This window comes from Lipomyces chichibuensis (assembly GCF_038497645.1).
Source record: "Lipomyces chichibuensis strain CBS 12929 unplaced genomic scaffold V1513scaffold_14, whole genome shotgun sequence".
Lineage (NCBI taxonomy): Eukaryota > Fungi > Ascomycota > Lipomycetes > Lipomycetales > Lipomycetaceae > Lipomyces > Lipomyces chichibuensis.
In genome coordinates, this window is record NW_027117466.1 from 27,726 (window position 1) to 55,367 (window position 27,642).

General features: G+C 45.3%; 9 protein-coding genes across 9 annotated transcripts; 3 read left to right on the plus strand and 6 right to left on the minus strand.

Moving 5' to 3' along the window:
- Positions 1 to 852: 852 nt before the first annotated feature.
- Positions 853 to 1,919, plus strand: V1513DRAFT_378815 (uncharacterized protein; the record flags this gene model as incomplete). Its single annotated transcript, XM_066894993.1, has 2 exons — positions 853 to 991; positions 1,072 to 1,919. The coding sequence occupies 2 exons, from the start codon at positions 853 to 855 to the stop codon at positions 1,917 to 1,919; spliced, it is 987 nt and encodes a 328-aa protein (XP_066753691.1).
- An 894-nt stretch (positions 1,920 to 2,813) lies between these two features.
- V1513DRAFT_379018 (histidine phosphatase superfamily) lies at positions 2,814 to 4,096 on the minus strand (the record flags this gene model as incomplete). Its single annotated transcript, XM_066895005.1, has 5 exons — positions 2,814 to 3,016; positions 3,066 to 3,567; positions 3,621 to 3,637; positions 3,714 to 3,924; positions 3,995 to 4,096. 5 exons carry the CDS (start codon positions 4,094 to 4,096, stop codon positions 2,814 to 2,816), a joined length of 1,035 nt encoding a protein of 344 aa, XP_066753692.1.
- Positions 4,097 to 6,642: 2,546 nt separating this feature from the next.
- V1513DRAFT_431354 (uncharacterized protein) lies at positions 6,643 to 7,990 on the plus strand (the record flags this gene model as incomplete). The annotated part of the gene is made up of 2 exons (XM_066896378.1): positions 6,643 to 6,661; positions 6,711 to 7,990. The coding sequence occupies 2 exons, from the start codon at positions 6,643 to 6,645 to the stop codon at positions 7,988 to 7,990; spliced, it is 1,299 nt and encodes a 432-aa protein (XP_066753693.1).
- Positions 7,991 to 8,258: 268 nt separating this feature from the next.
- On the minus strand, positions 8,259 to 8,492 carry V1513DRAFT_444065 (uncharacterized protein). Its single transcript, XM_066897910.1, has one exon. The coding sequence runs from the start codon at positions 8,483 to 8,485 to the stop codon at positions 8,288 to 8,290; it is 198 nt and encodes a 65-aa protein (XP_066753694.1). The 5' UTR covers positions 8,486 to 8,492; the 3' UTR covers positions 8,259 to 8,287.
- A 3,144-nt stretch (positions 8,493 to 11,636) lies between these two features.
- V1513DRAFT_444068 (uncharacterized protein) lies at positions 11,637 to 13,281 on the minus strand. Its single transcript, XM_066897911.1, has one exon. The coding sequence runs from the start codon at positions 13,175 to 13,177 to the stop codon at positions 11,975 to 11,977; it is 1,203 nt and encodes a 400-aa protein (XP_066753695.1). The 5' UTR covers positions 13,178 to 13,281; the 3' UTR covers positions 11,637 to 11,974.
- Positions 13,282 to 15,144: 1,863 nt separating this feature from the next.
- V1513DRAFT_378997 (major facilitator superfamily domain-containing protein) lies at positions 15,145 to 16,987 on the minus strand (the record flags this gene model as incomplete). The annotated part of the gene is made up of 8 exons (XM_066895003.1): positions 15,145 to 15,287; positions 15,346 to 15,409; positions 15,475 to 15,776; positions 15,827 to 16,220; positions 16,271 to 16,614; positions 16,665 to 16,715; positions 16,769 to 16,830; positions 16,884 to 16,987. The coding sequence occupies 8 exons, from the start codon at positions 16,985 to 16,987 to the stop codon at positions 15,145 to 15,147; spliced, it is 1,464 nt and encodes a 487-aa protein (XP_066753696.1).
- Positions 16,988 to 18,993: 2,006 nt separating this feature from the next.
- Positions 18,994 to 20,874, minus strand: V1513DRAFT_444077 (ammonium transporter AmtB-like domain-containing protein). Its single transcript, XM_066897912.1, has 2 exons — positions 20,602 to 20,874; positions 18,994 to 20,551 (listed from the first exon to the last, which is right to left on the minus strand). Exons 1-2 carry the CDS (start codon positions 20,738 to 20,740, stop codon positions 19,215 to 19,217), a joined length of 1,476 nt encoding a protein of 491 aa, XP_066753697.1. The 5' UTR covers positions 20,741 to 20,874; the 3' UTR covers positions 18,994 to 19,214.
- Positions 20,875 to 21,876: 1,002 nt separating this feature from the next.
- Positions 21,877 to 23,240, minus strand: V1513DRAFT_378853 (Thiolase, N-terminal domain-containing protein; the record flags this gene model as incomplete). Its single annotated transcript, XM_066894998.1, has 3 exons — positions 21,877 to 22,585; positions 22,636 to 23,048; positions 23,100 to 23,240. 3 exons carry the CDS (start codon positions 23,238 to 23,240, stop codon positions 21,877 to 21,879), a joined length of 1,263 nt encoding a protein of 420 aa, XP_066753698.1.
- A 1,374-nt stretch (positions 23,241 to 24,614) lies between these two features.
- Positions 24,615 to 25,944, plus strand: V1513DRAFT_54123 (RNA ligase/cyclic nucleotide phosphodiesterase). The gene has a single exon (XM_066900538.1). The coding sequence runs from the start codon at positions 24,761 to 24,763 to the stop codon at positions 25,709 to 25,711; it is 951 nt and encodes a 316-aa protein (XP_066753699.1). The 5' UTR covers positions 24,615 to 24,760; the 3' UTR covers positions 25,712 to 25,944.
- The last annotated feature ends 1,698 nt before the right edge of the window (positions 25,945 to 27,642 follow it).

Below are 27,642 nucleotides of genomic sequence, written 5' to 3' on the forward strand. Positions count from 1 at the left end.
CGTAAATGAAGTTGAAATGGAGGTCAGCCTTTTCCTATACAAAAGCTAATGGAGGTCTGATTCAACTCCATTTACGCCAGTGAAATCTACCGCAACTCCACCCTTCTGACCACTCCTCACAGTAGCATGCTCTACAATGCGCTTCCAACAGGAGATCGATATCGAAGACGATTTAATCGACGACATCTTCCTTACGATTATACTAGAGTCCTGACAAAGGGAGGAGAAAAGGGAGCGGGTTTAACCAAGAGCCACAGAGGAGGAGGGATTTAAACAAGGAGGGGGAACAGTACCTCCACTTCCAATCTTTTGTAATAGCCTTGTAATTGGACTCCTTGCTCTAACTTCTCGATCGACAAGACGTGTTGAAGGAGATCTCGATCGGACGACCTTTAAAGCGTATACCCAGGGCTCTTGTTTGAACCCTGAGTCGGCTCGTTTCCCACTTCTGACCTTATCCAAGAGAGTTGTAAACAGCCCCTCCTTACCTCAGTATTATCCTGACGCCACGACTGTTAGTCACTAAAAAGAGTTCATAATGGCTCTAGGCGGTGTCGATACCATGACAATGTTGCGTCTGCGGATCGTTTCGCTCCGCAAGCGGCACATCACACTCCATTTACGTTTGTAAATGCGTGAGTACTTGCCCTCAACGGTGAAGCCACTTGAGTCATATACAGCTCAAGCATTAACTCCACAGCCTGCACTATTCAATGTTCGACAGCTGCTGGAAGATAGGTTCACTACGTTATTTGAATCTTTACGAGCAGCATCGTTTCGTTATCCTCTATTCGGGCAAGATCTTGTCTATTTACTCGGAGCCCATTGTTCAGTCCAATTGCGTTGAGAAATATGTCCTCAATTCCAGTTAAGCAGAAGGCCTTTGTGGTCCCCAAGACCGGCGGTCGCGAGGTCTTGGAGTTCGAAGATGCTCCAGTTCCTGAAGTCTCTACTACTCAGATCCTTGTGAAGAACGAATATGCTGGATTAAGTATGCGTATTAATAACATTATTCGTAATTGTGGCTAGCCGAGATGCCTCGATTAGATGAAGTTTACTAACAGTCAATAGATTTTATTGATTCCTACTTCAGATCAGGTCTGTATCCGGCAAGCACTCCCTACGTTGCCGGCGGTGAAGCTGCTGGTACTGTCGTTGCCGTTGGGTCATCAGTTACCAAGTTCAAAGTTGGTGATAGAGTCGCGTGGCTCGGCTCTGGCGCTTTCGCAGAATACTCTGCTGTCGAGGAATGTGGGAAAGTGAGTATTATTCCTGAGGACATTGATTTCAAGACCGCTGCTGCGTCACTCCTGCAGGGACTGACTGCACTCAGTTTGGTGAAAGACGCTTATGAGGTCAAGCCAGGTGATTGGGTTCTTGTTCAGGCTGCGGCTGGTGGTATGGGCTTATTGCTATGCCAGTTGATTAACAACATTGGAGCTCATGCCATTGGTACTGTGTCGACGCCAGAAAAGGCCGCACTCGCTAAGAGTGCTGGTGCGGAGTATGTTATTAATTATACCGAGGACGACTACGTCAAGGAGGTTCTCGAACTCACGAACGGCTTGGGCGTTCATGCGGCCTTTGATGGTGTTGGAAAGGCAACTTTCGAAGGATCTTTTAGTCTCGTCCGCCGAAAGGGCTCCATGATTACGTTTGGCAATGCCAGTGGAGCAGTCCCTCCATTTAATGTGGCTAGACTCGCACAGAAGAACATTAGACTGTTAAGACCGACGCTTTTCAACTACGTGGCCACTCCTGAGGAGTGGGATTTCTATACTAATGAGTTGTGGATGGCCATTGGTGGTGGAAGTTTGAAAATTACTGTTTATAAAGTCTATCCGCTTGAAGACTATAGATCCGCTGCAGAGGCGTTGGAGACCAGATTGTCGACTGGAAAGGTTGTCCTTAAGTGTTAAAATGTTGACCTAAGGCAGACAAATGTAATTTGTTATGCATACGATTCGTTATTTGCCGAACAAAATACTCGTGGACCGTAGTACGTATTTAATCAGTGCCCTAGAGAGCGCGTTCGTCGGACAGTCTTCTCAAATTATAAACACCCATTAATGCATTCATATCCATTCCTTCCTCTAATGTCCATGTGGCATGCGCGAAGTCAATCTGATCAGCCTGGCACGGCAAACAGATTCATCTCGTCGTGATGCCCGTTGATTTCGACAGTTCCGCTAACAATCCGTCCGAATTCTTCTGCGTATTCATCGTAGTCGTCATGACCTTCTATCGCTCTTACTTAAGCGCCACGTCATAGCACGGACGCAACTACACGGCTAAACGAAGCACAGGTGCAACCAAAGCTCCGCCGACCCCTGATCCTAGCTTCTGAGTTAGATCTACTCAAGTTAATGTGAGATCAATCATATTAAACCCCTAGCATGGAAGTAGGGTATAGTGTGAAAGACGTAGGGATTATACTAGTCTCGTAAGCTGTTAGATCATGTATGTAAGTACTTGTCATAGTTCAAGCGCAAGGAGTCATAACCCCATTTCTGTCCGACAAACTCGCTGTACAATGGGAAACCCTTATGAGGATCAAGTCGATTATTGCGTTTTCAAGCAAGTTTTTGTTTGCCATAGGAAATTGGACCATATTTCTCGGGCACTTGCCACTCAGTTATCTCGACTGGCTAGGTTTCAAGTGACGATGTCTGTGGAGGAAGTAGCATGCCTTAAATTTACAATAAGACCGTCAGGGTTGAAAGGCAAATTTTGCATTAATCTATATCAACCATTGCGCATTCCGGAAAGTTTATCTACTCTACCTGACAACACATTTCACTCCATGCCATAGCTCATTGGATACGCATCATCCTGACCTCACTCCACTTGACCTCATCGGTCGTCGGTGTAGGAGGAGGAGGCGGCGTCGCACAAGTCGAAATCTCCGTCCACGGCTGCCATGTTCGGAAAGGCGGTCTACCCGTCACAGTCTCCGCCCTTACAAGTAAAGGAATGACGGCTCCAGTGCTCAAACTAAAAAGTCTGTGACCCAAAACTACGACAAAGTCAGTGAATTCATAAAAAAGGCTCCACATTGAACATACCAGACAAAATAGAAGCAGCCTCTCCGGAATGCGTTGTAATCGAAATATAGGCACTCGGATCATTCATAAAAATATCATCTAAAACAGTCCTCGACCTCTCATTTTGCGCCGAACTCGTCTCCACAAAGTTCGCATTCCACAACGGATCCACCTCTTGAAATCCCTCCTCAAAATTAAAAGTCGGATATTTCGCTGCAATATAGGACATATTACTTCTCCGGTCACAAGTATGGCCACTAATCCACTCCCTCAACAGCTCCTTCACTTCCGGAATAAAAGGCTGGCTTGCGGGCAGAGTGAGACCTGTGAAAGTCAAAGCCGCTGTCGCACAACAACGACTGAGTGGGCTCGTGTAGAATTTCTGTGGCGTGGGAATTTTTTGCTCTGTTATTTGCTTTGCCCAGAATGCGTTTACGGCTTGGGCTTGCGCGATGCCGGTCGGTGTCAATTGCGCATCTGCCCACGTAATAGTTTCATTTCCGTCCAATTGCGAATAGTAGCACTAACACGAATCATCAGCAATTCCATAGCCCGCACAAAACAGATCATACGAACATTCCAAGCAGGTGTACCTATGTAAGTCAAAAATCAGCATCTCATGCACAACGTAGCGGACCCAATTCATGAGGATGTAAGAGTTTGACTTACCATAGTAAGACTCGGCAATATTATGATATCCCTCCCCATGCCGCCCGATAAACAGCACCTTATACTCCACCCCATAATCGCTCTCCTCATTCAACTGCCAAACATGTCTCGCGAACCTCTCCCACTGCGTCTGATTTTCCGTCGTGCCAACTTTAGTCGAATTACTAGACGATGAATAACTCCTGTTAATCAGCCCGAAATTCGTCGTCATCTGTCAATTGAATAGTATCGCATCAGCAACCTGCATCATTTTCAACTGCACATAATTATGCTCTACGTACGAAATCAAAAGTCGCAGCATTAGTGCTATCCAAATCCTGCAAGAAATACCCCGGCACAGATTCGTATTTGATGTACGATGGCGTCGCTAGTACGGTCGACATAAATAGACATAAGAATGGTATCCCGTGAGAAATCGTAAAGGAAAACATATTGAAAACCTGGCAATTGCTGCTATCATTGTCCGCTTAAACTGTGCAGCAACAATCACGACGCTAACTTTTCACAGACTCCGAAGTGTGCTGCAAACTTCCTATTCTGGCGAGTCTTAAACGGGCGCCAAAATTTCGGGTCCCAATTTTCGGAAAAGGTAAACAACTTTGAGGGTGACATTTAGGGCTGCGGCTGCGCAATATGCAAAATCCGAGTGTTATTGGGACTTACCCTGAGCCAATGATTTTTACAGTCCATGAAACGTTCCACGATAAGAATCGCGACGCCATCCAACGTATCAGGAGGAGGTCGATATAAGAAACGACTCAAGCTCCGCGAAAAGGGAATGCTACGTACACCAAGCCTTTGTTTCACGAATATTTCTGCGCTTGTATCCGCGCCCGAAGCAATGGCCGCGATTATATCCTGTCCTGGCAGCGTCAATGTGACGATAGCCGCCGTTGGCAAGTGCTTATTCTACGATTGGCGACAGTCTGCTGTACCTGGATTCAAATGCAAGAGCGGGAATTACGATGCCGTTGTTGAGGGCCGCCGTTGGTTGAGGTTGAAATTGTCATTTTGCCGAATGCAATCGCATGCCTTTGTGTGATAGTACAGGCTGTTAAAAACTCCATTTCATAATTGAAACATAGGTCCAGAAGATGTAAGCGGTCGGGAGCCGGCGACAGCCAACTAAGGTCGGCAGTAGACGGGACTGTGCGGCTCCTGCCCGCAGTTGTGCTGAATGTTTTCCCCCAATAAATACATTTTCGGCAGACACTTGTGTCAGACACGTCTATTATGACAGATAACTACAGCACAGTGAAAAAGAAGGCACTCAATGTCTTGCAAAATTATCTAGCATTGACTTATCGCAGAAATATAGTCACTTGCAGCTGACGCCAGAATCACCCTTACAGTCGTCCGGAAGCACACCACATGCTGCCCATTCTGGGTCAACCGCGTGGGGTTGGCAATTAGTGTCGTGTTCATCTCAGTGGCGACATATCCAGGAGCAACCGCATTGATATGCCCCAATCGTTTGACAGCTTTTGACATTCCAAGAACACATGCTTCGCGGCGTGCGTAGGTCTTAAGTGATCACGACTTGGAACGAAACAAATCTAGCGATGTTGACGATCTTCCCACGATAACACTGCGGCTTCTTTTCCATATTCTCAAGCATGTGTCTACCAGCGTCTCGAGCAAGAGTAACGTCTCTGGACACAATCGCAGAGGAAAAGACTCTTGCGCGCTGGATCACTCGATCTGCTATTACAAAACACCAGGTAACTATGCTTTGGTTGTGGAGATGCTGAAGAAGTTCCCTTAGACGCGTCCGTCACGTAGTCGCGTCTTAGACGCGTCAAGAAGTTCCGCACATCGGTACCCTTTGATCGCCTTCAAGGGTTTACACACCGATGCCAACTGTGTAGCGCCAAATTGGAGATTCTCTGCTAGCAAAAGTGGTTGGACATCTGATACATAGAATGACCTGGTCGACTCAGATTTTTGAAGACGAAACCATGAACGGGCTGGATCCAACCCCCGTCCCCTGATTGCAGAGCATAGCCACCACATTACTGTCCCTTCATCGCTTACTGTATGGAAACAATATCTACCTTATGGTTCCACCTTACTGCTCACATGTGCTGCAACCACTGGATATCACGGTGTTTGGTTCACTGAAGGCAGCTCTCGGCAGGGAGACCGATGCCATTGTCAGTGTAGGTATTAGCCGGATTAAGCACTATGAGTGGTTCCAGATATATAAAATGGCAAGGGATAAGGCAATTACAGAGCGTAATATCCATGGTGCATGGATATCTGCTGGTCTGTTTCCATATTACCACAATCGCCTGACCCATGTTGCTGAAACGCAATATACGGAACTATCGATTATGCGCAAGCAACTGGAAGATAGCGCAAAGATATTCAGGACCGGAAGGTTCTTTTGAGTGTAAAGACTGCAATTAGAGAGGATGCTCTTGTTTAGCACTGAGGAGATATTTTTTTTTGAGGATGCTAGGGAGAAATAGGTCACAAAGCGGTCTCGTGGACGCTCACAAGCGCAAATTAAGCAAACTGAGGAACTAGTTGTAAGGAAAGACACTGAAAAATTAGCTGGATCTTGTAATTCTTCTCTAGAGTCAGTTGCTTAGTATAATGTGTTGAAACTTAGAAGAGTGCGTGTGGCCGGCCCAAATACCCATACCCTCCTACGTTAATTATTTACCCCAAATACCCATAGTTACCCTAAGTTAATTATTAATGTTAATTTAGGTCACCAGGAAAAGCGGGTACAAGCGTTGCCGATGCGCCTCACGGGGAAATCTCTTATCTAGTCAATAAGTGGCGCTCTGGCTATTACGCGCACTTGCCTCAGTGTCGGCTAGCTACATTGGCTGCACTTGACTAGCCGTTCACAATTCATTGTTGCTTTATGGTCAAATTAGAAATCGCGTGGATATCTACATAATGGTCTCAATGAGATAAGATGCACCTATCCATTTCAGGTGAGTACTTTCGCCTCACAAGCGCCATCTATATGCTAATTGGCTTCAGTCGACAATCCTGTAGCTGCCGCGGGCAGTGCGCTGTCAGGGATAGTTGACCTCGTGCTCGACAAACCGACTATCATCGACGCGATCAAAGTGCGCTTCAGAGGAATCTCCATGACGACCACAATGAAGCACAGCGATCAAATGCACAGCATAGACATCGCGCAGGGAAATTTCAAAGTGAAAGAGTGGCATCTCCATGTCGATATAACTTCTTTCCTCTATCTGGGAGAGCCAGGCGCGGTATTGTCCGCTGGCAAGCATAGGTTCCCGTATATCATCAACGTTCCAGTGTTTTCGAGATGCGACTGTTTGACGCGATTGGAGCAGTATAGAATCGAACGAAAAAAGCGACATTGGATCTGTACGGCAGCTACGTCGAGAATCGTCGGCGACACGCCATTACCGCCGTCGTTAAAAACTGATCACGACCGATATGTTCGTTACCGTATTATTGCCCTTGTGGAGCGGCCCGGGAAAATGACGTTTAATAGATCAAAAGTGAAAAACATTATACTCGTCCCTGTGACGCTTATCCATACCTTTGATCCAGACTGGAATGATCAGACTAGACTCGTGCGGGAAATATATAGCAAGACGTTTAATGTTAAATGTCAGAAGCTACCGGACGATTATTTTCAAGATGGATCACTCCAACGATCCGATGAGTCATCGCGGAGCTTGGTCTCTTTTGGACCGAAGGGTACGTGCGTCAAGGTACCTACTCAATTAGAAGTCATACTTTTCAATGACGGACAAGCACCAATACTGGGACCATTGAAGGTAGAGATATATGCACACATTCAAGTCGACTGCATATCGCGGATAGACGGAGTTCTTAATGTCAGACTTACGTCAATGCGGATCGCCATGAAATCGATGACGTCTGGGCTGGTCTCAACAGAGAAACATATATCTGTGATCAGGAATACTTTATTTCAGGCAAATGCACTGGACATTCCTTTGAAAGCAGAATCTAACAGTGGACCACCACGTTTCCGACTCGACACACATGTCTTCAACGACCTTGATATATCGAGAATTGTCCCAAGTTTTCACCTCTTAAATCTGCGTTACTACCACCAACTCATTGTTACTGTCGGTTTGTCTTTCAACGGCAGTAGTAATAAGATTTTGGAATGCGTTTGCCCCATCACCGTTGTTTCTGGCGTGGACTTTGACCTTGATACGCAGAGGCTGATGCCACCGCGATACAATCTTGGAGATGTTCAGTTCGAGGTCGATGACCGGCTCGATGATAGCGATAGATTTTTCAATTTATGAATATATTTAGTTCAGTCATTTCCAATGTATCAATGCGTTGGTATTATTCTATACCACTGCTTCTCTGATTTAAGTCGCGACTCCATCTCCCTCAGCGTACTATTCACAATATCATACAGCGAAACTACAACTCCCATTCCGCGCAGTCAAATCTCAGATACCGCGCGCTTCAATGTCGCGTCAGCAAATCATTACCAAATTATTAGTCTGGCTCTTCATAGTTCCCGCGAATCCCTAAGCCCAGCTAGACCGGATGATCAATGGATGACGCAGTGATACCTTGAATGCACTCGCGAGTCATCGTATTGCTAAGGACCGCGGTAGACGACGGAAATGACATATGGATGTCAAATTATACATAGTTGGGATGGGACAAACGTTTCCAAATGGCATGACAATCATTGAGACAAACGTCTGCGCCTGGTAGATCCAATTAATTGGCATTGTCGCAAACGATATGCATCCAACGCAAAATGCGACCTTAGCCATAGACATAATATCGCTGGCGGACAAGATGTTTAATAAAATACCCCGAATAGTAGCATCGGAGATTGGCGAGCCACGACATTAGAGTGACTCATATCGCAGACTTTGGGAGAATTTCCAATAGTAATATGCCTAGAAGCCAATTTTGAGGGGATTCATGGAAAGAACGCAAGGAAGCCCTTTATGGCTGGGAGAATGCGTCGACATTCTAATAGCACTCGAATCAATCCGTGGTCGTGGCTTAAAAGGATTTGTGGGTAGTTAAATAATATGACCTTCCTGAATTTATGGTTCCGTGCTTGCGTGACAATTTACTCCATCTCAAGATTTGTTATGCGATGGAACTGTGGTTACTAGCTATGAGCGAAGATGGATTTAGTCATCAGCATTAGGTGCATACTACAGAGAACACATTCAACTAAAATATAATATAGTGATAAGCGCTATCAAGCACAATCATTTCAAGCTCCATCGAGGTTCAAAACTAAGCTATTATACCAATAGGAAAGGCTAGCTCCAAACACAACCGTTGTTCAAAGACCGATGTGGTCCAAAAAAACCATCCAAAACTTCAGGAACTTTGTATGGTATTCAGACGTATGGCTTCTTAGCAGCGGCAAGTATTACTCTAGTCCGCTCCTGGAGTCGTTTGCTCCCCACCTTCTTGCGGTCCTCTACCATCACATTTTTTCGCGCTACTTCAGGGTCTTGTGAAATCCGCGAGCAAGATGGTCATCTTTGACTTCTTTCGGATGCGTTGTACATGGCCCTGATTGGAAAATCTTGCTTTATAAGCTCCTGAGAGACTGTACTTTGTTCCTTTGCAGATTCGGGATCCTCTATGGCTTTAGGCTGCAAGACCAAGATCTCCCCTCGGAATCGTTGTCGACGGATTGGACAGGGCATCGATTGCAAAGAACTGGCTTTTATCACGAGCAGGCACAGTTGTCAACCGATGAATGTATTCATGCCTGTGATACGCGTTGATGGCAACTTCCGCAAATTGGGACATCGTGACGCTCTCACATGCTTTGCGAGGGAGACGATATTGGTTCGACGACGCTTCTATGTCGATGATAATATCAGAGTATTCGTAAAGGTGTAGCCATTCTGGCGGGGTAAGTTCGTTGGTGCTGACAGTGCTTCAGTGCTGTGAATGTTCAGTGCTGTATGTTGAATCTTGATACAGAATACAAGGTCAAAGCGATCGTTTACGAGCAGCAACATAGAATTGCAGAACAACGGCTGGAAGCACGCTACTTCAGGCGTGGTGTTTATACAAGAACATCAGATATCTTAGACTTTTTCTATGTAAACACAAGGAGAAAAATACGGAGCAGCCCAGCGACACGTAAAATCGGCAAGCAATAATCATATAGTTACACCTCCATAACCCCAGGCATAACACATTTAGCAAAGTGACGCATTCATTGCTGTTGCCGCCTCACTTTAAATCTTGATTGGAATGTGGATGAGTCGGCTTATATGCAAACCATCTAAAATCGTAGCGTGCCATGGCAGAGACTGCTCCGGAGGGCTTGTAGATTCGATGACTGAACTAAACAGACGAGAAAACATTTAAGGGACTGGTACCACAAACTTTTGGTTCAACGGCATGACATAATTAATTAGATTACGTTGAGCGTTGGGGATATAATATAATGTCTCAACCTTCATATTTGGTTCACTCGTTAGCCTACAAATCATACTTACATTATAACAGACGCCAATAAGACTAATATGCTGAATTGTGATGGAATAAATAATTCGATAATCAGAATTCAAATGCTATCATAGATTTGGTTCTCTGCAGGCAACGAGAACGCTAGAATATTTCTTTTATGTACCCTACAACTAGCTTCGTGCCGCCCTACAAAAATTTGGCAGTCCCAATCACTTTCAGCGCCAGAGTCAGTCATGTGGAGAGCAGATATCACAAGGACAGTAAATCGTAGAACTTGATTCATATAGATGGTACTTGGTACTGAGACACCGTCGGAATGGTATAGTGGATACAACCCTATTTTTTCTTAGCACTGCGGTCATGTCGCACACCAGCCACGATTATCATCGGAGCTTCCGTCTAACGGATATGAGCCGCAGGGCTCCTCAGCTAGTGCAAGTAATCTAAGGGTCTTCGGGTTCATCGGGTCCAGGGCCCAGAACCAAGGTTCGCAGCCGGGTCATCTCGCCAATGAACCGTTGCGCTGGGACTCCTTTCTACCCACTTCTATTAACAAAAAATAATAGACAGTAAGTATTTATTTTTGGACCAATAGTTAGATGGAGTCTTGAACGGAGAGAAACTTCTCTACAAAGCCTATAATCAACTAAATTCGTTTAGTGACATTTGTGTTCTCATTCGCATATCTCCATTTCAGCGCGTTTTCTACCAACTCGCGCTTCATCCCAGGCAAGGGGTAGAACAGCGTGAACGAGGGCAGAGCAACCGAATGCGGCGGTCGATACTACCTGAGTTTTGGCCTGTCATTGCACCGCAGTTTCGTAATCATACCTGATGCATGGGTGGGCGGCTGCACATCATAGGTCAACATGTGACAAGAGGGAATTAGCGGCTTCGGCGACAGCATCGCTAAAAGGCCTAATGTTCGGCCTTGACAATGTGCGCCACCGAGACGATCCAGCCAGGCGGTGCATGGGATGGGTACAGGAAGGACCTTGAGCTGGTTGCCAGCTGCGACATGTGCGCTCGTAAGTCGAACCAGGTGACAGCATGGAGTGGCGTGGGCTGTCAAGTCCTGTGGAATATGGAAGTCTAGGCATGGTGAGAAGAGTAAATGTAGGGACAGTGGCCGTGATGTCCGAACGGACATAGTGCTGCAGACTTGACAGCTTACCCACTATGAGAAGTCTGGTTTAAGATAGCCAACAGCAGCTCACTGACGTCTAAGCAAACTAACGCCACCGCAGAGATAGACAGACGCCTTTCCGGCGGACTCAGCGGTAGCGAGTATTTTGGCCGGCAGGCCGCTGCCAAGCGGTGCATTTTTTAATTCCGCTCCGATGCACAACTTCAAATCTACCGGGCAACCCTGACCCTAAACCTTAGGTTCAGTGTTTTAGATGCGGGGTAATAACAGAGCTTTTTACTAAAGTGACAATCTCCGAATTGAATGGTTGGAGAATTCAATTCATTTTCGTTTTATTGATTTCTCAATCTGTGTTCTTCGGTCTCGTGTCTTGATGTCTTGGTGTTACTAGTCGTTAACAGATATTATCATTATGAATCTCCCTGCGAAAAAGGTCACTAGAACAGCTGTCTCAAACCTTATTCAAAATTGTGGATTTAAGGTTTCGCGTCCAATCTAGCAAATAATGCCAGAAACAGTAAATTACAATCATTATTATCAATTGTCCCTCTGTTGCATGATCCACTTAATCTCAGATGACCACTATAGTGCCCATATACAGCCCTACCAATAGGAACCAAGGAAAGCAAGCCACGCCAGGCGCCCATATTAAATATACCAGTTCAGATCAAGTAAAAGTAACGTGCAAAGCCTTTGCATATCTGTTCGAAGTGTTTTGATACGTATATTGCAACAGCAAGTCTTTGCCAGCAACTTGCCCTGGTTGCTGATAATATATCGGGGAAGCATTGCCGCCATAGTTAAATCCATTAGTTTGACGCGGTCCAGGCGTGCTGTGGTACAATACTGTATTCGAGACATTCCAAGGTCCGATCGGCGACGGCGCAGACAGGACTCTGAACGTCGAATCAACCCAGTTGTTGAAAAATACAAGCAAAAACGCGTTATGATAATCCGACCAGAACACCGTGCCGGTGCTGAATGGTTCCGTGCCTTGAATTACTGCGCTGGATTGCCTCCGGGCAGTAGGAACTGGCATCGTGTATGAAAAACCGCCTGTAGAGGCGTCGTAGTATCGATAGTAGTTCCGATTCGTTTCGTAACCCACAGGGACTTTGGCGAGGTGCACGTCGTAGTTGCCGCTGTAGGAAGTATCAATACCGTACAAATATGCAACATTGTTTACAACCACGCTAGCAAAGGAGCCGTAAGCATATGTCGTGTTCAGGTACCAGTATTGCTCCGGTCGTTCGATAGTGATTTGATTCGTTACAGGGTCCATGGTGTAGATAGCCATTGTGTTACCGTATTGTATCGAGGAATATGAATTGTAGAATTTCTGAACTAGGAAGAAATGCATGGCCCGGGTTTCCGACAGCTGAACACAGTTTGTATACGTCCATAGCGCGTATCGGGAGCTGACGTTGCCCGAGAAGGACGCCTCATAGTCAGTGAAAGGAATTGCCGGCTTCCATCCCGTGGACGGAATCATAGTAAAATCCTTTAACCGATTAGGGTGGCTGAAATCCATAGCTATCGTCATACTGTTCGAGGCCGCACCCACAATCTTGCCAGTCGTCTTCGAGTATGCAGTAGTATCGCAGTACACCCAAAACGTGCGGTTGTATAGAGAGCAGGATCCGCCTCCGTCGCGATAAATATTATATACTTGGGCCCAGTCGTTCATTCGGCCCCAGTCTACGACCGTGGAGAGAGTAAACGGCCGCTTGACTGGGGTCTTCAAATAAGGTGGTCTCGTCGGTACATGGGATGTAAGAATTGAAGGAATCGGAAACGACTGGGATGCTGCAGGAGTCTGCGCTCCAGCGAGAGCGACTGCACACAGAAGGACAAGAGTCGAGAAAATCATTGTCTATCGGCGAGCAACGTACAGAGGAGGTAGTAGAGTGGACGTGGAAACGGACAGGAGAGCAGACAACAGGACAGCAAGGAAAATATATGCACAGCACTTCGCTACAGCAGCCCATGCTGAGACAGTTGAAGCTCGGAAAATGCCGACTGCCGAGTGTAGTGACACAATACAGAGGTACCGGCCAAAAAAAAAAAGCCGAGCAAATTATATATATATCACAGTCAGATGGGCTACTTAGTCTTTGGCATTAGGCGACGAAGAGCGGACCAAAACCTTAGGGTAGGGATTTCACTGACCACCGCATCATGCACGCCTGCAGCGTGCATGACATCGTTCTCTACCTTTGGAGCTTAGACATGTCCTAGATGACGTTGGATGGCCGTATCGCAATACTCCATATGAAGCAGATGATGTCCACTCAATCGATCGAGGCAGATGCATCACAAATATAGTTACTATGAGATTCTAAGCGGTCGTAATGTACTGACAGTCTGCTCGAGTGAAAGAAACTAATATGAGGAAATAATCAATTCTCGTTATTCTGTGTAGTGGATAAACAGGAATGCAGGGATGGCATTAGACAGTCCTCGACAGTTGCACTAGTGCAACCCAGCCACAAGGGCACTAAGGCCCGTTAAGTGCCGTGGCTGGTCCCAATATACGGGTTTGTCCAATTCTTCGCCGCACCGCCACGTCGGGTTATTTGGATCACTAGCCGAGATCCACTAAACGGCGCTCTTCGGCGGTTCAAGATATAGCACTCCGTATCCGGAATCCAGCGGCTGACAAATTAGCAGTTAATCTTACACCTATCAGAATCTACAATTGACATCTGTCAGCTAGTGCAAACTTTAGTCAGCTACTTTAGTGGATCTACAGGACCGCATTCATCTAGATTCCAAAAAAACTCTACATATTACATGACCTTGAGCGTTCTCGTAGAGTAACATGCTAATGCTACCTATTATTACTATACGCCGTACTTGGCTCGCCACTGTAACGCACTTACTGGTATCGTAAGCACATACTTAGTCCAGCAAACGTCATTTTAAGCACCTAAGTGAACTGTAAGATATTTGGAAGAGTACATCCTGTTTTGACACCTAAGTATGTAAGACGGCAACAAGGCTTGTGAGTAAAATGTAGGATGTCAAATCTACTTATCTACGTAATTGGTGTAATGTGATTTTTATACCGCTGTATTGGAGCTGGCGATCGGCGCAAGCCGATCTTCATGACGGTAGTCATTGAGTACATAGGCATTATAAAAATGTGCCATCGGATTGACTAACCCAGACTCCCAGTATTGCCGTCCATACATCTAGAGACGGTTCATCTAACTTTTCTGGGATGCATACTCAAATTGTCAGATGGCAAGTACCGAGGGTTAGAAAAGCTGACCGACTGACCCGACCCATTTACTTGGACAGTGTCAATATGAGTTCCTGAATAGTTTGATCCCCTCTCGATCGCAACTGACTTTACACTAGTTTTAAACCCTAAACCCTTGAGTCTTAGCCTGTCACACTAGCCACCTTGCAGTTGAAAGCAGTTGAAAGTTTAACCGTGGACCTGTCATCGAACCAAAATTGGATTGGGTTGAAAAGATTGATCTACATGCGTCTCCACAACTAATTAAAGTGTCATCCTGTCATCCTGTCAATTGGCCCCGCTGAAAATTAGGTACGCACGTTCTCACACCCTTCTACATCACCTTCAGCGATAAATGCTATTCCACAGTTAGTCAGTAGATCCTACTAACTGCCTTGGCAATAGTGCTATGACAACAATCTAATACTTGAATAGATAGTACTTGACTTCCGCACCGATAATACACTACAATAGATGGCAGCTGGTGCCAGTGCACCCAGAATAGGCTGCGGCCGCAAAACCCATAAAATTGACCAGTGCGATGTCCATTCCGCTTAGATCATAGAGGATACATGCGTCCTCTATTAACCCATCTACCGCGCTTCTGCATCCGCTGCTCGTTTCATCTCCGTTTCTTCATTAGCGTCAGAAGTATTATTTTCGGGAGCATTCTTTGCAAATAAATATCCATTGACTAGTAACGCAGCCGGGATTGCAGCAACGAAAAATATTAATCCTAGCATGATTTCAGTATTATTATTATACTTCGCATGCTGCTATAGACCAGTTTTTACCTAGCGTCCACGTAGCTGTGTCAAAGCCTTCAGCATCAACCACGAAGCCTGCTTCTATCGGCCCCTGCATATATATATATCGTCAGTCTCCAAGACAATAGGACAAACCCTACTGTTCCAGTCACTCACAATGACATTACCGAGAGAATACGCCACGTTGAAGAATCCGAAAGCTTGACCAAACGCGCCTCCTTTTCCAAGACAGCCCGGATTTTTTTCCTCTATGGCAATCACACACCGTGAAACTTCGCTCATGGCTGCCGGTATCAACAACGCCATTACAAGTCCCAAAAGAGCCATTATAGCAAATAGCAACACTTTGTGCCCAATAGTATTCTCTGTCGGGAGCCGTAGGATGACCACGACGGCACAGCCCAGAATCAGGCCCACAACGATAGGCATGCGGCAGCCTTTCTTATCAATCCACCATCCTAGAGATATTACTAAAGATCCTCACAAGCAAAAATATATAATTATATACCAGTAACGGCGCCAAAGACAGATGTTATAGCGAGTGGAAGGAAAATCAATCCTGCCCCTAGTGAATCAAATCTAAATATTTGCTCCACACGCAATGGCACAATAGTTTCGACGCCGGTCATAACCCATCCTAGTATCACGGTTATAAACAAACTATTTAGCATTCGTGTATTCTTAAGCAGCTTCAAGCCAGATGGCACCCGGGATTCGTTAATAGGTGGCTGTTGTTGCCTAATCACCTCGCTTCCACTACTTTCATGAGGAGTTTTGCTTTCAGTGATTTCTTCAGACATATCGATTGCGGCCTCTTCTGATACTAGATCCGGCGAGTCTTCGTACTTCTTCAAATCTCTTTGTTCCAAAAGAATTAATCGAAAAAAGATATCGATGGTAACCTACTTATAATTAATATTATCGACAAAGTTACTTCGCAATGGCAAATTACAAATGCAAACACGACTGCAAACACACTGTAATATCCGGCTTTGGCATATATAACTCCACCCAGCAACGGTCCCAAGAATCCACCAGCGGCCATGCCGGAACTTACGATACCCAACATCTTCCCAATCTGATCACTGGGGAACGAATCAGTTATAAGCGCCAATCCGACCGACCACGTGACTGCCGCGGATAGACCGGCGAAAAGACGACCAAGGACAAAAAGCCAAAGGGACTTAGTGAGGCAGAGCAGTACTGTCGATAAGAGGAGGGCCACGAGGCCGGTAATCATGAACCATCGTCTGTTTTGGAAAATGTCGGTCAAATAACCAAAAATTGGGGAGCCAACTGCCACAAGTGTCAGCTGCACGTATTGCAAGAGATGTAGTTAGACTTACCAAGGAGACCTGCGGCATAGGCAATAATGGAGTATGTAATATCCTTCTGGACTACATATTAATGCGTGGTCAGTCGAAATCATTAATCATAATTAACGGCGTACCATCTTCCACAGGGACTTTTATCCGATACTGCACGACATACGGCGCTATCGGAATGATGACACTACCCCCCTGCGCGTTAGATAGAGCTTTTGTTTCCGTATACAAGTGGCATACCCATATAAGAATACGTCAATAAAGACTGCGAATGTCACTGTCGCCAGAATTAACGCGCGTGAGGTCCGATAATGCAAGAAGATAGGCTTTCTTCGAGATTCCATATTAAATTAATGCTCCCGGTTTAGTCCAACGTTCCAAATTGAGAAAGAAAATACAATCTGTACAGGACAAATTCTGCGGACTTCAGGGGATTTATAACTCCAAATCATGGAAAATATGATAGATTTCAGGACAGAAGCGACGCTTGACTCTTTGCGAGTTTTGTCAGTTTTGGGCTAGGTGCTGACTCTGATTCCGAAAACTTAAAAAAATCAATTCCGTAACCTTAACCCAATTTTTATGGCGCGATTCCAAACCTTCGAATGATAGCATAAACATCGAAGTTATACACTTTTATGGCGTTTAGAATGTCTGGGCTATTCCAAGTTGCAATCAGAGTTATTTACCATTCCACGGAGAAATGGGTGAACACGAATACGAATTAATATATTCGTACGAATATCCGTAAGTCGAATACGAGCATTTTGAATATATTTTGCTTACTATGGCAAATACGAATGGAGGGTTCAGGGTTGCAATGGTTGTTGCCTAGGTAATGCCCCCTGGCTAATACTCCACCCTTTTTTTTTGACTATACTCATTTTATCCTTAACTGGAGCCTTTAATTCTTAGAAAGCATCATTACGACTTTATTTCAGTTGAGAACCGTATCCAACGTTGTGAAGCCAAAACGAGCCAACACCCGTGAGGATTTTGCTCAGCACCAATAGCACTTAGGGGATAGTGTGGATTCATTCATTCTCTATTAACAACCGATCTACCGCACTACAGAGCCGCACTCTCCGCGTACAACTTCTATGGCGGCCGTACCGAGAAGTTAGATGACTATCTACCGAACAGACGAATATCTACCGAACAAATAACTTAAACTCGAACTATTTTTTCCAGGTCTCCTGGAGGATTTCCGTAGGCCCTTGTCCAAATGGGACGTTCCTTTCTTATGATGTCAAGTGGCAGTGTCTCTTAATGCTGCCACGTCGTGTCCTAGCCTCGCTGTACGTACGCAAAAAAAAACAATGCTTTCTGTACGGTCCAAGTCTGGATCCTCCTTTGGCGCTAAAAGGCTCCGAAATGCTCCGCTCAATTTACGCAATATTGAGGGTTTTGAGAATTTTGTGGGGTTAGGGCGAATATCATCTGCAGCTGCCCCGGTGTTGCACAGCAATCCTTTGCCGCGTTAACTACTTCGACATAACATCGCCACTGAGACGATATCGGGGATAATATCCTTGGCCATTCTCTGTTGCAGTTCAACGCAGGACCTGGATATTTGTTGCACCAAGAAATAGCACTCTCATCGGAATCCCATTATAAACTTTCTTCTCACTGTCAGTATGAAATATTCGTTACAAATTACTAAAAGTACGTATTAGTTATTCGTAAACCTTAAATAGTACTAACGCTTCAAGTTTTATACATCTCCCAACGAGTGCCTCCGTAAGCCTATAAATCGCGTCAGTATTAAACAATTTTCATACTGAGGCCTAGGGATCAGCACGGATAGTGCCGTCCGTAATTAGCCTTGTCCGTATCCGTATCCGTATTTGGGCAGTTGCGAATACGAATATTCGCAGATTTCAGCATTATTCGTTATTCGTATTCGCAGTTCACAAACGGTGCGAATATTATTAAATTTTGTTCGCAACAGCGAATATTCGATAACAGCCCTATCCGTATTATCCACGGATACCCCAGATATGAGATATCACGGATAATACCTTTATGACGGTCATTTCTCGGGCGATCTTGCAGAATTTGCTCATGGAAAGTGCAGTATACTTCAATGGGCTTGAAACCTCTATTATCCAGGAGTCAATAAGAAGTGACCGTAATTTGACTTATTTACCCGAGACTCTGTTCCTGAATTGAACATCCTTCCCACAGTACCCGGCTATTCTTGCTGTGGTGTTTGAAAAAGCGGAGGACTTGATGGCCGGACATTTTGCGGCCTAGCCCATTGACGAATGCCGACGTTGTCAAGCAATTTTTTCACTGATTCCTCTCTTATGATTCGGCAGTATTTAGTTTGGAATATTCGTGTATCATTATCCTGGATGACCACGAAATAAAACTGTGAAATTCAGGTAACTTAATGGTGGAGTATTTAGATCAACACCGATATTAAATAATTTATCCAATCCGTGTAATCCGTAGTTTACACATACAGCACGTCAATATTATAACGTTAATCCATAATATGGTCCTCATATAAACGCCAAAATCTAGTCACTATACAGAGTTGCAAACAAAAGCAATATAGATATCCAACTACGACGATTTCTTTTCCTCCGCCTGCTCAGCCTTACTAGTAGAAGTAGTAACCGACTCGGATAATAATTCCCGCCCTTTAATTGCCAGCGCTTCAAAGAATCCAGCCTCCTTTAATGCCAAGAAGAGTTCATGGTCGCCCATACCTTCGTTAAAAAGATAGTGCAAATCTAGGCCTTCCTTTTCTTCATGTTCCTCTGATCGGAACTTGAGACCAGGGATGTAATTGATCAAGTATAGCAGAATAATCGACATGACGAGAGTGTAACCGATAATCGCACAAACTTCTGCGAGCTGGTATCCAAGCTGGATGTAGTTATGGTCGACCCATCCCGACGCGGAGCTAGAGCCATCAAGAGCAGTGACCCAGTTAGCAGCAAAGATTCCGGTCATGAGAGCGCCGCAGGTACCTCCAATCGCATGGTTCTTAAATACCATAAGACCTTCGTCAATGCCAACGAATTCATTGAACCAGTTGTCGACTCCGCGAACGATTACAGCCGACACGAAGCCGATAACTGCAGCAAAGTAAACTGGTACGTAGCCTGCGGCGGGAGTGATGGCGACAAGGCCGACCATTACGCCTCTGCACGAGCCCGCAACGCTAAATCGGCCCTTATACAGAATATACTCGAGCGCGTTCCAGCCCATAATACCAGTGGCTGCAGCAAGATTGGTGTTGACAAGTACGTAGCCCGTTCGTACGGTAGCATTAAGGGTTGAGCCGCCATTAAAGCCAAACCAGCCCATCCATATAAAAATTGTACCGATATATATCATGACGGGAGAATGAGCATCGTACTGGGGCAACTTTCCATCATCTTTGTGTTCAATGCGCTTACCCAGAACAAGCGAAAATGCGAGAGCCCCGACACCGGATGCGATGTGGACTGGACCTCCGCCAGCAAAGTCTAGAGCGCCAAGCTTGTATAACCAACCATTGGAGTTCCACGTCCAGCACGCAATGGGACAATAGACAATTGTCGCCCAGCAGAAAGCATACACCATCGAGGGTAGGAGGCGGCATCGTTCGAAAGCACCACCGATCATGATGACAATGGTCTCGATGCAAAACATACACTGGAAAAATGAGAAGAGAATTTCAGGGATGTAGCCCATCGGTACGGAGATGACATTGCGGAGACCGAAGTTCGTCAAGGTTCCGATAAAAGGAGACGCATCGGCGGCGTAGGTGAGAGAATAGCCCCAGAAAAACCACTGGAATGGTATTATACCGAGGATAGCCATAGACTGCCAGAGAATAGACAATGCCGACTTTCGGCGCGCTTCACCGGCATAAAATAGACCAATGCCAGGAATAATTGGCATAATCAAGACTAACTGCCGTGAGTCGTAGCCAATACAAATCAAACTCTCTCATAGTTACCTCCTGATATCATTAACCAGGCCTGGTGACCAACACTTGGAGCGTAGGCGAGATTGACGTCCATTAGCTGTGAGTTACCTCCAGCAGCGGTCCATCCTGGAGAGGTGTCGTTGAAAATGTCGGACGGGTATTCAGCCATGTTGGAACCAATGTAATGGGCACTCACGAAAAAGAAACGAAGTCAATTGATTGCAGTACAACGACCACTTTTTATGATATTCGGCGGAAGAGCACGAGTGCAGGATGTAGAGGATTGGCGCCATTGAAGATTTTTGTTCGATGGAGTATGAGATGACTTGAGAGTGGGTACGGCGCGGCTACACTTGAGATAACCGGTCGTTGTGGCTGGTGACCATTGTGGAGACCAGTTCTACTCATTGGCTTGCTTGTGACTCTGGGTGGAATTGGACCCCAGCTTCCGCAGTCATTGGTCTCGACGCTGCACGCTGTGTAATGGATAGACACAATATCGCGAATCGAGGTAATTTCAGAGAAGATAACTATTAAGGCATGCAGCCATCCACAATGCACTGGGCTACATTGTGCGGCAGCGTTTGTCGAATTCTTCGGTGACGGAGAACGCGGTGGCTATTTCTTTTGAGAGAGGCCAGAATAGCTATCCCAATATCATCTGGATGCAGTGAAGCGAGATGCAGTTGATAATAGACGCTAACAGATTTTAGGCTTTCGTATGGGAAATAGTCCTATAGTTTGTGAAGGTGACCCTAAATTCCCATTATTAAGTCTCACTGTAAAATACCTTATCGTAATGTGGCTGTGCGGACGGCCAAATCGGGTAACACTTTGCCCGCAGCGCCGCCGCGCGGCCAAATCGGCTTGCCTTGGCCGCTTTGGAGGCTTTCAAGCGCATAGTGAGCAGTCCGCAAATCACCTTAGGAAGAGCATCACGAATTTGAAATATTGCGCGGCGCCGTGGAGTAGTAGTTGGACCCTGATCTACATTGGCTGTTTGTTTTTTTGGAAAGTTGACGGCTTGCGATGACTCTGCTAGGAACTTTCTGGCACGTGAGACATTGGTTAGCCAATCACAGTGAGCCGATTGCGTCGCAGTCGCGTCATTCCTCCCAACTGGCCTCCCCACGAGCTACACAATACTATTCATGGCTCTAATTTAATCGAAAGCCTGTATATGGATATGTACAACACTGACTTAGATCGAGCGAATACGCTTAATTTAGTCATATTTATTATGAAACTCTTTGTTCCCTTTGTGTATGAATTTTACACGAGTGCCGATACAATGTTCAATTACTATCACATTCTTCGCACAACAATAGCACTAGATCCGCCTCCGCCATTGCATATCGCGGCGACTCCGTATTCACCTTCCTTCAATGAATACAACAGTGTAACCAAAATCCTGCAACCGCTAGATCCAATAGCATGTCCTAGAGCTACTGCGCCGCCTTTGACATTTACCTTTGCAGGATCCAACCCAAGTAACGCTTGATTCGCCAATGAGACGGCTGAGAATGCTTCGTTGATTTCAAACTTGGCGATATCCTCTATTCCGAGACCTGCTCTCATCAGTGCACGCGGAATAGCAAGTGCCGGAGCAATTGTGAAGTCAATCGGATCCGTAGCTGCATCGGCATGCGACACGATGACGCCGAGCGGTCTAATTAAATCGTCGTGTCGGTCCAATCTAGACTCGGACGCCAAAACCACCGCCGCGGCACCGTCGTTCAGAGAACTGGCATTAGCAGCAGTTATAGTTCCCTCCGGCTCAAAAGCTGGTTTCAACGTTGGCAACTTTACAAGATTAACCGACGCAGGCTCTTCGTCATGGGAAACGACGACGGTTTTACCCCGCGACTTTATTTCAATTGGCACGATCTCGTGTTGAAATAGATTATTTTCCTGAGCTAGGATTGCGCGTCGATATGACTCAAGAGCATACTTGTCCTGCATTTCTCTCGTTAGATTGAATTTCCGTGCCGTATTCTCCCCGCATGATCCCATACTACTTAAAGTTAGCACTTCTGCCAAGTGACCTATCAGGAAACCACTTACTGAATATCGCCATATACGTCCCACAATCCGTCTTTTATAATTGCATCCATTACTGTGTGATGTCCATACGCTCTGTTCCTCTCTAAATAAAATGGCGCATTACTCATACTTTCCATACCGCCAGCGACCATCACATCCGCAATTCCTGTCCGAATATTCTGTGCCGCCAATGTGACGGCTTTTAAACCCGACGCGCATACTTTATTAATAGTAGTCGCGTCGGTGCTGACGGGGAATCCAGCACCAAGCGCAACCTGACGAGCAGGTGATTGGCCGGTATTGGCTTGTAGGACGTGACCCATGTAGATTTCCGGAACTTGAGAAAGATCTTGCAGACCAGATTTTTCCACAGCGGCACGCACGGCTGTTACTCCTAGCTGTGTTGCTGATAAAGATTTCAACGCGCCATTGAACTGCACCAGTGTTGGCAATCAGGAGTTCCAATAAACGTTTATTATTCTAACCTTTCCGACTGGCGTCCGCGCTGCGGAAATAATGTATACGTCGTCGCCTTCACGGGATCGAGTTGTTGATGCGTGGAATTGTCGACATGATTTGCGCAATGATCTTCGTAAGGATCGCGTGGTTATTTTAAAAGACTCCATGAAAAGAGCGTTCAAGTAAGCAGAAATACAAACAAAAATGAGAGCAACTGTAAACACTCTTTCTGACATTATTGTATTGTGTGTTTCCCCACAATTGGCAGACAAAGTACTTAGGGTAACTGTAGTGGCAGGGTAACAATTGATAACCCAAACCGCTACTTTTCTCGGGCCTGACCCAGATAAGTCTCCGGAATGTCATATCAAAAGCTTCAGATGGATAGTTTTTGCTAAGAATAAGAGCCAGCTGTACAGGATAGGCTCAGATAATATGGATATTTTCATATGTGCCTATTGTGTGCGTAAATTCGTCTTTGTTTATATGATTGATACCGCGATAATTCCAGAAATGAGATAGCAGCGCAAGTGTAATTATTATATTTTAATAGGAAGATGCGACACAGATTCCATGATACTCTAGAAAGTACACTCTAGAAAGTACACACATGGACGTGTAAAGAGAACTGACTAATTTGCGAGGACTAAAAATTGACAGTCACTGTGCAGGATAGCTGCGTAAATCGGTTGTTTACAGGGATAAATAAGCTATTGACAAAACACATATTTATTCGATAAGGTCATTTCGTAGCAAACGATGCCTCTTTCAAAGATAATAATATATCTAGAAAATCTTTTTGACTTTAAAGGCTTTCGTCTTCAGCGTACCGAACAGCAGCAAGGTTTAGGGTTCATTTTAATTGCCGCCCTATCAAGCTGGAAATGCCAACTCAAATAACATGACGTCAGTAAATTAAACAATGATTAGCCGCTTTAATAGAACGTCAAAACAGTAGAAATATTTGTCGCCCCTTGGCTACTATATGCGTTGGTCTTTTAAATTACATATTTGGCCATCTAAAGCTGGTATCCCGCATTATAATCACTAAATTTGTTTTAAAATAGCAGAAGTTTGCTGCAGAAATGCAACAATCGGGTTCATTGGCCATGGCCATGGTCAGGGTCAGGGTCAGGGTCATAAAAGTTTGGTTGGACCGTTGATTAGTTCGATGGACGCCAAGCACTACGCCAAACCCAAACCGGTAAGGTGTAGTGCATCCAAAACCGGTAAGGTGTAATGCATCCAAGATGTGTGCAGCAGCTCCTCACAACTCCACTTGGCCATGCTTCCTTCCTACTTTCCACCAACAACTTCCAGCACTTCCTCTCCCATAATTCGTACCGGGTCACCAGTCGTTCTGCGCGATCGACGTTGCATTACGAAGATATATAACATTTGTTATCCTTTCCAATTATCGATTTGCTGAGCTCGTGTTTCTTTTCTTGCTTGCAGCGGTCGGGTTGTCGTACTCATCAACAGGAACGCGACGACAAATTGCCTTCGACTTCTAGCACCGAATTAGCTGGTATTATGGGTTCTGTTATTGAATAGCCTTTCTCTAATATCTTTTAGTTATATATTCGGCGTGTCAGCTACATATCTCAAACGTCATTAACGCTGTGTATTAAGACGCGTCTTCCCCTTTTTTCGGCCCTCGGTTTCTTGTTAAACATCGCCAATTACGATGTCGACTATGATAGTTTCAAAGCAGCCAGCGGCTACATTGTCGTCTGTGCCACAGCTTCCTATCCTGAACCTTCCGCTTTCGGTCAGCTCTTCACTGTCAACCAATGCCTATGAAGCGTTCATCCAGACATATAATTGTCCTACTGCTATGGTCAAAGCTTACGACATGCACCGTCGCACACGAAACCGGGACCGAAGGGCATTGCTCGAAGCAAGCGGAGAAGTTGCGCCGGACCCGATTCTCAAGGGACTCGTCCTCGACAATCAGCCACCGGAGTTTGATCCGCGTAATTGCGTCACCGTATGGTGTCGTCCTACTAAACAGGTAGTGCAACTAGTACAACAGGTTCAGTGTATGCTTCGCAGCGTGGAACCCGATATCTGGCTTATGCCGTCTGAGAACTTGCATATGACTGCTTTGGAAATTTTGCATTCAGCGGACGATGACGCGGTCGAGCTGGAGTTGCATCGATTAAAACCCTATTTGAAGAAGTTACTAGCACCACGTCCAGCGCCTGTGTTGGTCAAGCCGATGCTGAGTTTCGATCAAAGTGCACTCGCTCTAAGTTTCTTGCCCGAGGATTCACCGATAGGGGACAGTGGCACCTGGTACACGTACCATCATTATCGGCTAGATTTGCACAACATTGTACAGAAGGCAGGTGTACCTGTAGAGAGCAGATATCAGGTTCCTTCAGCTCATGTCACCGTTGCCAGATTTGTCAAGCCGTTAACAACTGGCATGCAATATTGGTTGGGTAAATTAGATGAGATCAATAACTGGCTTGAAAACGATAGAGGTAGCGACATTAGATGGGTTGTGGGTGACGAACGTGGCAACGAGTGCCGCTGCGGGCGAATTTGGTATGGTGGTGGCTGGTCGGAGGATATTGGCTCTTCAATTCAACAAGATGTTGAAGCACCAGAGAATGCATGGAGGGAGTATTAAACGGTGTATATGGTCATTTGGGTTTGCACTTTAAAGGTCCTGCGAATATTTTGATTGTTCTGTTAATAAGCAACAGATGGAGTATTGGTGTTTTCATCGCTTGATGATATAGGGCAGGCAAGTAAGTATCTATATTGCTAGATGTGCATAACATGTTATTTGATATTTGATTGTATTTATTGTAAATCTCTAAATTTTATTCTCCATTGTGATATCTGTATCAATGTCGAGCTGCGTGTCATGCCATGGTATGTCGACCATTAGGCCGGACACCCCTGCTATACTCATCAAATAGTTTTATTTCTACGTCGACTCCATTTGCCAGGCACACAGTTTGCACGTGGAGAACTCCTAAGCAATCTGAAAAACCCTAGCCTTGGAACTCTGTAGGGCAACCTTTGGAGGCTGTTGCCACTCAAACTTTCGCTAAACTGGATATCACGAAACTTTCCAGACCTTTCACATCCACCGGTTACTTGAGTTCGAGACTTGCACAGCGACGAATGGGGCGAGCCATTTTATAAGATCCATTTCGACGTTGTGAGACTCTCGACGGAGGATAAGAAGTGCGCGCACAATCTCTAAGGATAGGTCATGGGTCATGTGCGGATCTAGTTTAGTTGAATGGTTCAGCGTTTGGTCGTAGAATGTTGCATTTGATTCCGTTTTTATCATTCGATTTCCGCTGCTTCACTCTTGGTTTATCCATTAGTTATATATAAATTATCGGAGTAGCGCTGTGTTTCTGGATTTTTTTGGTTAATATTTGGGTCTTTAAAGTGATTATGCATGTATTTACTGACATGGCTAGTACTTAACAAAATTGTAATTGCGCACCATAAGGTTGGCCTCGGTCGTCAATTCAAGCGCATTCGTTGTTTAACTAAAGGACATCCTATTTTCGTTGCCCCCTAAATAGTCATCAGTCCTCGTTTTGTTCATTTGTTTAGTACGTCTCTATCATTCGGTCAGTAATATCTGGCTGTCCTTAAACTTCGATCGTGTTATGAGATTGAGTAGCTTTCTATGTGAATAAGAACGTCGTCAATTGTTATGCGATAGCAATATCGCAGATTAAGTTATTCACTGAAAGTGCATTTAATGATGAGCTCCGTCTGTAACGTATTTCATACCGGCCGCACTATCGAACCAGTCATTTTCCCACCAACGCCCAAAACGTATATGTCAACATTCTCCAACGCGTCACTTTTCAACTACTTCTATATAAAATGCCATATACTGATGGAAACCGAATTCAAATGGCTATAGACGTCTACAAATCACTTCAAATTAAGTCTATTAATCGGGCAGCGACGACTTTTCAACGAGACCACCGCTCGTCAAGACATACGTGCCAACAGACATGCACTGACGGAATTCGAGGAAGAAATGCTAGTTAAGTGGATTCTAGTTGCCGATAAACTTGGTCTTCGTATATATCTTCGTGGTCTCGCTAGTATTTTGCTGCGAGCACGTACCATGCAGCTGACTGCGGATCAATCGTCGACAGACATCGAATCTATATTCTATCGCAAGATATCATATCAGTGTGCAAAGCAGGAGGATCCTAGGGTATATAGGGAATGGTTCCAGCTCGTACGAGAAATCATCGCGAAGTATGGCATCCATGAAGATGATATATGGAAATTTGATGAGACTGGCCTTGCGATGGGATTGATCTCTACTGCAAAGATATTCACATCCGCTGACCGCAGTGAGAGCAGGCCTCGCATGATTCAGCAAGGAAATCATGAATGGGTGGTGGCTATCATCCAAGCTATCGGATCAAGGGGAATCCTCCTCCCTCAAAGGTATGGCAAGACACTTGAGGGGATGATGCAGGCCGGTGGAAACCAAATCGGTCTGCCGTACGAGCCACCGCCTTGAGTATGCGGAACATACATACGGGGTTTAAAAACTGGACTGATCAT